Source organism: Oxyura jamaicensis, chromosome 2 (assembly GCF_011077185.1).
Source record: "Oxyura jamaicensis isolate SHBP4307 breed ruddy duck chromosome 2, BPBGC_Ojam_1.0, whole genome shotgun sequence".
Lineage (NCBI taxonomy): Eukaryota > Metazoa > Chordata > Aves > Anseriformes > Anatidae > Oxyura > Oxyura jamaicensis.
In genome coordinates this window covers 110143235-110154064 of record NC_048894.1, presented here as the reverse complement: position 1 = coordinate 110154064, position 10830 = coordinate 110143235, and the positions used below count along the sequence as shown (strand labels likewise).

At 43.5% G+C, this 10830-nt stretch overlaps 1 protein-coding gene across 1 annotated transcript; it reads right to left on the bottom strand.

Moving 5' to 3' along the window:
- Nucleotides 1–747: 747 nt before the first annotated feature.
- On the bottom strand, nt 748–10830 carry CIDEA (cell death inducing DFFA like effector a). The gene is made up of 5 exons (XM_035318347.1): nt 10675–10830; nt 7564–7720; nt 7214–7360; nt 5087–5268; nt 748–2158 (listed from the first exon to the last, which is right to left on the bottom strand). The coding sequence occupies exons 1-5, from the start codon at nt 10710–10712 to the stop codon at nt 2026–2028; spliced, it is 657 nt and encodes a 218-aa protein (XP_035174238.1). The 5' UTR covers nt 10713–10830; the 3' UTR covers nt 748–2025.

The window sequence follows — 10830 nt, the reverse complement described above, 5'->3', positions numbered from 1 at the left end:
CTGACAGCACTGCAAGCTGCAGACATTCTTCCTCCAGAGAAATAAGTAAAAAAAAGAGAATTCACTCTGTCTCAAGCTGTGTGCCTCACCACCATCCCCTCTCCCCCCAGCAAATAATCAAAACTGGATGGAAAACAACAGAAATCAAGAAAAAAAAAAAAAAAAAAAAAATGTTTCTTCTTAGCTGTCTACTCATCTGTAACACCAGTAGTGAAGATACTGGTGGAGAGGTGGAGACCCCAGAAACTTGGGTCTGTCAGTTCCTTTAAGCTTGATTTTAGGCTGCTTTTCACCACAACAGTGATTTGAAAGATGCAGCTCCAGCTGGCTAAGTCAGATCCATAAAGGGAAGGCAAAAATCCTTCAACTTCATGAAGCTGAAGTTTGCAGATAAACAAGAAAGCAATATTCCCACATGTCAGTAACATTTGAAGCGAACAGGTGCAGCTGACAGATCAGAATGGATACCAGCAACGACGGTGCTTGGTCTTTTCAGCCCATCTGCTCCTTTTTGCACATCAGGTTTTCCTCCACCTTATCAACGCACTTGGTGCATGCAGTTAAAGGATTCTTGTCTCAGCAGAAGCACAGCGAGCACCTTGGGGCCCACATTGGTCTCTTTCCCTTTTGCTCCCACTACTTTCTTCCCCCATCCCACTTGTTCACCCTCTCACTAGAATTTCTCTGCCTGGGTTGCACCTGCTGTCATGTCAGACATTTACCTGGGTCTGTCATCTCCTTAGCAGCTTTCAGTCTTAAGCAAGAAAATAATTTATTAAAATTCAACATAAGAAAGCAAATGAAAATCTCAGAAGATACCTGTGAACAACAGAAGTTGGACTTTTTCCCTTCAACAATGGGAGTTTGTATTTTGACACAAGATGCCTACACCACTGCTTGTTTTCTAGTTTGTCTTCCTGTTAAGGAGACCCTTACTGGAAACTGGTCATATTAGCTGTTCACAAAGCTGTTAAAAACTTTATGGACAATTTTATCTAAAAATTAAAAGCTTTGCCCTTTAATACAACTTGTCTTGGTAGACTGTAAGATTGCAAATATCCAGCTTAGAGCATATACATGTTACACAACAGTGTCCTGCTCCTCTCCCCTGAACACAGGGACATCAAAATCCAATGTCTCTTCCAGATTCATGCTACACGCACCTTAAGTACAGCTTGGGATGTAGTGTCATCTTGAAGAGCAAAAAATACAAAAGTAAAGGCTTACACCTGAAAGAAGCTTCAGGAGGTTTCCTGTAAGCCACGTGCATGAAACTGTGGCAAGTTATTCAATACTTTATGCAGAAGGGGACATCAGACACATTGAAGGAATATATTGTTCTTCAACTGGTGTAAGCTATACTCGCCAGAACTTTCTGTATATTTGAAGAAAAATATGAAGTGTTACATGATTTTTTTAAAACTTGTTTTAAGGGAAGTAAGGCTAAGTTTTAAGCTTCTGTATAGCAGTTGCACTTTCTCCAATTAAAATTCATGAGATTAGTCAGTCACTGAACCAGGATTCAGCTGTACTATATATTTCCATTGTTAGAAGTAGTAAATAAGTACACTTCACCCTTTTGTACCTCAGTGCCAGCTGGACACTAATACCAGCAGTGTTAAGGACTAAAAACAAAAACAACCACAGCCCTGTCTGCTCAGAAGGCAAGTAGACAGCCATGAAAAAGCAAACCATGTTTTGATCAGTGCAAGAAAAGGATCCAGTGGTTACAAAGCATGCATATTTCTAAGAATTCTTATTTTCTATTGAGTTGCTGGGGTAAAAACTTGCCCTCTCTTCCTTTGCCCAGTTCTCAGACATTAGGCACCCATCCTTTAGCTGTGTTAAGAGCCTACAAACACCAAACACTTACTTTATGACTAAGGCCTACAAGCATTCCCAAACGGGAAAACTGTTAGTTCACCTCAGTGGACATCTCCCTACTGTAACATCGATACAATCAAACTTGGGCAAGAGAATGTCCTTATGCAAAAGGATCCAGTATCAGGAGTGCAGCTGTGGTTATTACTTGTGATGTGTTCTTGCACAGGTGCCATCTTCATCATATTCATCCATCAGTTGCAACATGTATGTTCCAACACAGAGAAGAAACTGTCCAGTTATTTGTGCTGCGTGGGACATCAGCTGAAGCACCTTCCTAGAAGAAAAGCCACTTTTTTAAGAAATGTCAACAACAGCACAACGTAGCCCAAACCCCTGCCACCCCCAGCACCTTCAGGATGAATTAGGTTGACATATTTAAGAATTCTCTCATTCCTTTTCCCTTCTGAGAGGATGTGCATTTCCATACCTTTAGTGCAATTACTTCTGTCTGTGGCCGTTGACTGAAAGAAAACTGTTGGCATGTTGTAGACTTGGGCAGAACCAGAAAACACATTTAATGACTCATTCTGTAATCCCATTAGGCCACCTGGAAAACCATCCCTCTAACTACGAGAGCACCACTGGAGATGTAACATTGCCTGGGAGCACTGCAGCATTCTTGTGGCATGAACTGATCTTGCTTCTCACCTTTAGGCAGGTCACTATGTGCACATCCAAGCTTCAGATACACTTGATGAGCACTGAAGCTAAGCAATCATAGCACAGTGGATGCCCCACTGCAAAATAAGTGAAGCCAATCAAATTAACTGTCCAAGCTGCAAACATTAGTAATTCTCAGCTCAAGACTATTTTATTTTGACACGTTAGTATTTATGAGAATTGAAATGTATGGTGTGAGAATCTAGGCAGATCCATAAATTAAGATCAAGAGAGCATCATAAGTCGATATAATACATACTGCGGATCACCAGAGGACAAAGGAATAGAGATCACTCAAATATGATGGTCATTTATTCAACCTACTTGTACCTGTTTTATTTTTTTTTCCTTCCAATCTCCAAGAAGCAACGAGGGCATTAGTGCTGACAGACATATTTAAGCTTTAATCCTTGAAAATAGGCCCTCATACATATAAAGTTAAGGCACTGGGGAAGTGGCACACAAGAACTGGAACCACTCCAAAATTGGAAGGGGATCAGTTTCTAAAGATGCAGAAACCATACTAGAGCTCCCCTTCTCCAAAAAGGGAGAAGAGTTTGTATTCCTGTCCAAGTCAACTGTGGACCCTCTGTTGCTATTTACTTCTCCCTTCAGCTCTAGCAGAGAACACGGAATTTTCTTACATTTCTTTTTCCACTCTAATGAAAGGTTTGCAGTCAAAATCTTTTTTAAAAAGACCGTACCCTTATTCGTGCTTCCCACACATACACCATTTCAGTGTGTCCTTCCCTCTGCAGGACAGCGCAGGCAAAGGAGCTGTACAGTCAAAGAAAGCTGCACCTGGTACCGAGCTTTTGGGCAGCTGCAGTGTGTCACTTGCACACAAGAGCAGTTGTCGCTTAAGCCACAGAGGAAGTTATTTGTTGAACTGGACATTTGATCCTTCAGTTGGACCAGACAGGGAGAAAGCCTTAAGAGAAATGCACTAATGAGATCTGGCAGGCTTCGAGCCCCTCCCACCAACGAACAACTGCAGTATTTAAAGTTTTTTTTCCCCCTCACATTCCACAGGTGGGCTCAGGAAGAGGGCATCAGAGCTGGCAACTTGTAACTCATTAACAGAGGGACTACGCTGAGAATCCAACACCGTGTGCCTCCAGTTTAAATAGCCAATTGAGGCAGACTCTGTCCTATTCAAGAGCACCCAAGGTTCTCTTCTCTCTCCCCTGCTCCTTGCTGGTGGACCATTTTCCCAACCTCACACTAGCACTTCCCCTTCAACTCTTTGTAGTGGAACAGCACTTCCAGAAGAACTCCGCAGCTACTTCAGCTGTTTGCCAGCACTTCTTCTTTCTCACCAGCTGCACTGTGTTGGCAGGGAGGCAGAACTGTCACTTAAAGTTCTCCTGAACAGTGCAAGTTCCAGTGCCGACACTCAGCTCCGTAACAGAGAGACAGAAATCTGGAGTTTGCTCTGGCTCAAGAGGCTTAACAAACACAGGAACTGGAGGAGTGCAGCTGTTCGAGGGCAGACCTTTGCTTTGAAGAGACTCTAGTGAAACCAGTGCTACGGGTGGGCGTAGCATATAGCTGGAACATCATTGCAGCCTGGGCAGAGAGATGAGCCTCATCTAGTCACAACAGCTGTAGTCTGAAGGATTAAGCAAGAGACCACCAAAGCAGAACGGCAGAGGTCAGACAGGGAGTAAGATTAGCATTAGGATGCTTAATACCTGCATCCATGAATCTAGGGGCTACTTGAAGACTTCAGACTAAAGACTACATGTTGCCCAGGTGAAATAAACTCACAGGCCACGTAATCTGTTCTGAACAGTGTAGGTCTGGTTCTCAAGTAACAAAATGCAGCAATTACACTACTGCATCTCAACCAGAATTTGACAGGTCAGGTAGAGAAATTCAGAGCTGTAGCTTAAACAGCTGTTAAAATCAGAGTGTGGTATCTCTGTGAAGGAGCCTGAACTCAGAAAGCTTTCTTCCATTGGGACAGGACACAGCTGTTTTTGACATGGCACTGACTTTTACAGTTGAAAGGACAGGTCTTATTTTGAGACAGTATTTCCCAAGAGCCTGTTTTTACCAGACCTGCAATCCACTACAGCTTGGTCCTGTGGAGACAACGGTCCTTGCTAGGCTCTCTTACAGACTAAGGCAATCTTTTTCCCCTTGTTTCCATGTACCTTTCAGGAGGTGAATTTGACAGCCACCTCTGTTTTTAGATCTCCAATTCCTTTCTTATTTCACCTCATTGAAGTTCCCCTTCAAAGATACTTCCTCAGCACCTTGCATTCTTTAAACAAGTCAAAGAAATCTGAGGAAGTTCTCCCAAGAGATTGTACCTAGTCTCTTGATATGAGTAAAAGCTGATAGGGTTTTGTCCTGGGGGAAATTTAAGATTCCACCATAAAAAGCTTTTACAAGACAGATATTAAAGTAAGATTCAGCATATTGGTCAGATATAAGAATCAATGAAATATTTATAAATATAAAAACCTCATAGAACTGCTAAGCAAACAGGTTTTCATTAATGCATATGCCTGATCTGCAACAGAAACATACTTACCGCAATACATTTTTTGCTCCCATACATTTGATGTCATAAGACACAGAGTAGATCTCATAGAAAGTCGCCTTCACATTTAAGCAGCCAATAAAATCCTTAGGGTTCAGCTTGTACAGATCAAACGTGATGTTAGCTACTCCCATTTTCTTCTTTTGTCTTGCAGGGACGACTCCATTTCTTGTCTAATTTAGAAAGAGGGAGACAGTTTATATCATAAGCCAGGGAACCATAGCAAGACAATTGTTAATGGTGCAGTTCTTTCGAATTAACTCACTTATTCTTAACCAATTCTAAATTAGAAATGAAAAGCACCGAGATATAAGCCAGTCTGCAGCTTATACAATTTTGTTCAAGTCCTGATCAGGCTTCTGAAACCATTCCAAAAAGACAGCACAGTAAGTCCACACAAACAGGACACCAAAATAACAAGATATTGGGTCCTTTTATTTAGGAACAAAAAGGAAAATGATCAGTAATCTCAGCGATAGCTGTAAAGACTACGTGTTGTTCAGGTGAAGTAAAAACCTCACTTCCTGTGAAAACAAGTTCTCATTTCAAATCCTAGCTCACTTTTCTTTTCCTTCTTTCTAAAAAGTAAATGGAAGAAGGAACCACTACTGATTAGACCTAAGCTTTAGTACTGAGTTTAAGCTGGAAAAATAAGAGAAAGAAGAGTGTGGAAAGTCATCTTCCACCTCTTACTAAAAGCAGGCCCTGCTCCCTTTCAGGAGTGGGTCACAGGCTTCAAGAAAAAGAAATAGTAAGGAATACCCTTATTTAGAGAGACATCTAGTGGATACAAGGGTTGCTCTGCTCAGCACATTCAGTTCAAAGATTGTAACTTAGCAACTGCCAATCTGCTTTTTGCATGCTATGAAGCAACAAAGTTGTGTAAGACTGGGGCTTTTTGTACTCGCCATTCCAGTGCTCAGACAGTGCCATGGTAAGTTAGACATACTTAAACACTGCAGCGTATCATCAGCCAGCAATTTTATGCCTGTTTTACTCTGATAGTCTCTGAGCTTCCAGCTCCAGCAAGCGGAAGCCCTACCAACAAAGGTTTTGAACACGTACGTGCAGTTGGGTATGCTTGGGAGCATGTCCCCCATTAGCACACAGGACATTTGGATAAACCATGCACACTGAGGAGGGCAGCATTTAAACTTGTTCTGCTGCCGTGCCAAACGGGACATAAGGCAGGGGAAGAAGGAGCAAGGTGCAGTCATACCCTGGCTGCAACTCCTTTTCTGCTTTTGGAGCTCATGGCCAGATGCAGCAGGTTGGTAAGTCAGTGAGTTACCTTGGGGAAAAACACACAAGCTGCCCATGCTGCAATAAGAGACAAACAACAGAGCCACACGATTGAGCCATGCACCTACAAACAGGAACAGTGGGCCAGCTTGCAGCTACTCAGCTAACTCTGCACCTGACGGAAGAAATTTTGATGCTAGCTTTCTAACAACAATCATTTCATTGGGAGAAATTGCAGAGTTTGACTATCTTACTAATGCACTCCTCCACAAAACTAACTGGACACTAAATTTACACTATTAAAAGGCTAAAGCTAGGCAATCTTAACGTATCTCTTAAAATAGCTAGAAGCATGAAGGCTAATATTCTAATGTTAGGCTTTGATTACAACTTTTAGCTGTTTGCAAGATCAGTACAGGCATTTTTCTCATCCTCACTATTACTGCATTTGCAGGGCAAAGCTTTTTTATATTTCTTGATTTGAGCATTTTTCCCCCCTCTAAAACCAATTGAGGAGATTGCATTTTTAGCTTAAGGAAATCAAAGTCCTCATTCCCTGTATGATATACAACAGCTCGAGAACTCAGTTATTCCTGAGGTGCTCCAGAAATGGGATTTTTCCCCTCTATTTTTTTTTTTTCAGTGGTAGCATTTCAGTTCAGTTCTTGGCAGATTTTTGTCAACAGTCCTATGTCCCAGCAGGGGACAAAAAATGAACTTGTTAAGCCTTCCAGGATGATAAAACGAGGAGTTGATACCTTCCTTACCATAGGGGAGTTTTATTCCTCATCTCCCCCTCTTCCCAGGAATTTACATAGCCCCAGACCTTTTTCCATCCACTTCTGTTCAAGCAGGAGGGAGGCAGTGAACACTTACTTGTGTCCATTTCTGTCCTTTTTCTAGGACCATGAAGTGTGTGTTATCATCCAGGGACCGAAAGAACTCTTCTGTGTCCACAACCGTGCCATCTTCTTCCAAAACGAGAGTAACTACTCCAGCAGTTATAAGGAAGGCTTCTAAAGTCTGAAAAAAACAGCAGATTGGAGAATTCAAAAGGGAGCCTATCACTGTGATATTTTTTTCCCCCCTGTCATTTAATATTTAGACTTGCATTCTCCTGAACTTCCCCACTAACGATATTTGGAAGAACAACAGTCTGTGGGTTGCCTTCCTGGTATACTGCACTTCAGTGCAAGTTTCAGCCAGAGTGGGAATGTTTGCTGTACCTTGCTGATGAGTTCTTGCAGACTGCTCGCAACAATTCCTTTCCGGCTGCTTCTGGAGGCATTTGACACACGGAAAGGTCGCCCTGCAGGCATGAGAGGAGGGAACAGGGTCTGTTTTGTTACTGCTCCCACAGATGCTCCCATGGATACCAAAGATCTAAGATAAATAAAAATTCAGTGTAGTTATAAAAATAGTTGCATCAAGTACCACAAGAAGGAGGAGGACCGTTGAGTTCGGTACACAAGGACATTGTACAGGTAATTCACAGGTCATGTTGGACTTGTGGAGCTTGCTTTCTAAATTAAAGACTACATAGCCCTACAGTTGTCTCTGAACTTTCCCTTGCCGGTGACATTTGAAAACCACTTCTCAAATGAAAAACATTTCAAGCAGATAGGGGCCAAGTTACTGCTGACGTCAAGGTTACAGTGAGGTCAACAGGTTTTAACGCTACGGTGAATTAGAAAGGCAGCAGCTCTTACTACATTCACGCCTATAAATCACTCCCTTTACCTGCAAGATAAACACTCGGTCAGATGGTACACATGACTACTTTCAACTATTTAAGATATGAGTTAGCTTTAGAAAGACTGAACGTACTACCCATACTCAAAACACCTAGTTTCAGAATGCAAGTGGAGCTTTGTGATAAGTTATGCTTGACTTGCAAACAGCAAAGATGCTTAAAAATAACATCTACAGTCTATAAAACTTCAAATAGCTTTGAAAATTACAAAATAAGACTTGTTTGTGCCCTAATATATCAAAAGAAGTTGAATGAAATAAAAATAGATCCAAGTACACAAATGGATAGCATTGGAGCAGGCTACCAGAGAGGCTAGGAATTCAAACACTTTTGGAACGGCACGGAGCTGGGAGAGGGGAGGGTCAGGCTGGGTGTTAGGGAAAGGTTCGGCACCCAGAGGGTGGTCAGGCACTGGGACAGGCTCCCCAGGGCAGTGGTCACAGCACCGAGCCTGCCGGAGCTGAAGTGTTTGGACAACGCTCTCAGACATAGGGTCTGTTTTTTGGGTGGTCCTGTGCAGAGCCAGGAGTTGGACTCAATGGTCCTTGTGGGTCCCTTCCAGCTTGGCATATTCTGTGATTCTTTTAGAAAGAGGTTTTGATTTTTTCCTGGACAATCACATCTTCAATAGTGACAGTTTGTGTTCTTGAATTATCGCTTAAATATCCCTAGGTGATATTCCCCCAAATATCACCAGTGATAGCTTTTTACTGCCAAATGGTATTGGTTAATTTAATACCCAGACGATTTGCCAAAAATCACCACTTGGAAGAGAATAAATATCTTTTCCAGATCTCAAGATCTCATATCTGGTCTTTAAGCATATTTTTTGAGATGCACGGGAAGTCATTTTTCTGACTAGCTAGCTAATTTCAGTAATTAACTTCTCTCCTGCTCTCATTCTGAACCACTAATTCTACAGGACTTTGGGACACTACTTTTCCTCTATACACTGAAGAGTTTCTCTTCCTCAAAAAACTCATCAGCATTATTGGAGCATGTATTTTTTAAAGGAGTGGGGTGTTCAAGTATTATTTCTAGCTGAACCTAATAGCGACTTGGTAGTGCTGTCTGAACACTGGGTCTCTGGCTTTCAATAGTTTGCAAATATGTTCATGTGACATAACAAAGGAGGTGTGGGTGAGCATTCAGTAAGGTTTTTAGGAGACTGTCATTGTTTCAAATGAAAAAGCTAAGCATTTTCCTCCTGGAGAAGGGTCACAAACAGGGAGGAGGGCGAGATGACAAAAGAGCACAGAGGAAGACACTAACTTCTCCTCCACAGACAGAAAGTGTGCTAGGACAGGGTGTGTGTGTTAATCTCTGCACTGACTAAGCAATGCCCCAATCACCCTGTTAGTCTGCGGGCAGCTCCCATTCTGAATCACTCCAGACTCTTCCTCAGGTATGAAGCCCGTGCATTTATCTCCGTGCTGTTGACCCCACTTTGCCGGGCACCTGGCTGTTAGCAAGTGCGGCGCTCAGGATTCAGGAGAGAACACTTGCAGAGCTAGCACAGCCCGTTCCCCCATCACGTCTTTGAAAACTATCATGTAGAATAGTTATTTGAGTGAAGAAGTGAGTCTAGAGCTGGGTGATGTTTCAGATAATATTAAGTAATAGGTAACAAAAGCTGGTGTAGTAAAAAAAAGCCAGGAAGCATAGTAAACCCTCCCATTTCTGGGTATATTGCCTAAAGCCTGTTGTGCTTGTTTCCCCTCACACATACGCAGACCAGAGACACAAAGCTGCCAGCCTTTGTTCAGGGCTCTTAGAAAGAAATATCACTTATTTTTTTTTGCAGGGAATTCCCCTGCTAGATTGGAGTTACTGAAAATAATTGCCTGTTAAAAGGTGATAGAGGCATCAGGGAACAATGGTACTGAGGAAAGGGATGGTGCTGAAGCGTAGGTCTTCGCTCTTCCCTACAGGAGAAGGGATCCTATGTCAGTGGAAAACACAAGAACTCAGAAAAGCGTTTATAACTGAAGAAGCAAATATCTTCAAGCTCTAGCACATCATCCAGCTTGTCCTGTATAATCCCAACCCCTCAGAGACTTACAGACGCTGTCCCAAGCACTCGGTGCAGTGCCAGGGCTGGGGGACAGCTGAGCTCTTTGTTTTGGAGGAGAAACCAGGGATCAAAAACCTGCCTTGAGCCCTGTACGCTAATTTCACTCGTTATCTTTGTTTGCAATATGCCTTGTGTGTTTGTCTAAGAATGTGGTGCAATGGTCCTCAGCCTCAGGAAAACCAACATTGCACAACGCAAGAGCTTCAGAATATGGCACGGCTACATTTCTAGGTTAGAGTTCACCGACAAACGACGACGGCAGAAGCAGCAAAGCCAAAAATAAGTCAGAAATCAGCCGGGAGACCGTGTGTCCCACCCGGCTTCCCGGTTAAAACACGACCTGAAAAACCCCACAGCCCGTGAGGCGCAGAAGCGGGGCAGACACCCCAAACGCCACCACCCACCCCGGGACGAGCGGGGACAGCGCCGAGCTCCCCCCAAAGCAAACCTCCGCTTCTCAAGCTTCTTAAAAAATAAATTAAAAGGAAACGGGGGCGCGGGGACACTCACCGCACCGCCGAGCCCACGTAGCCCCGCGCCGCCTCCATGGCCCAGCCCGGCCCGTCCCGGCCGCCGGGCAGTGCGGGCCGCCGCCGCCCTTAATGGGGAGCGGGGCCGCTCCGCCTCCCCGGCCGGCCTGCCCCCGGGGCCGCCCTCAGCCCGCCC

Bases quoted from the DNA above. Each gene is read 5' to 3' on its own strand.
- CIDEA (XM_035318347.1), bottom strand. From the start codon at position 10,712: ATGGAGGCGGCGCGGGGCTACGTGGGCTCGGCGGTGCG. The intron at 7,721-10,674 runs GTGAGTGTCCCC...TATTTATCTTAG, and splicing joins TACGTGGGCTCGGCGGTGCG to ATCTTTGGTATCCATGGGAG. The intron at 5,269-7,213 runs GTAAGTGTTCAC...TTTCTAAATTAG, and splicing joins AAGGACAGAAATGGACACAA to ACAAGAAATGGAGTCGTCCC.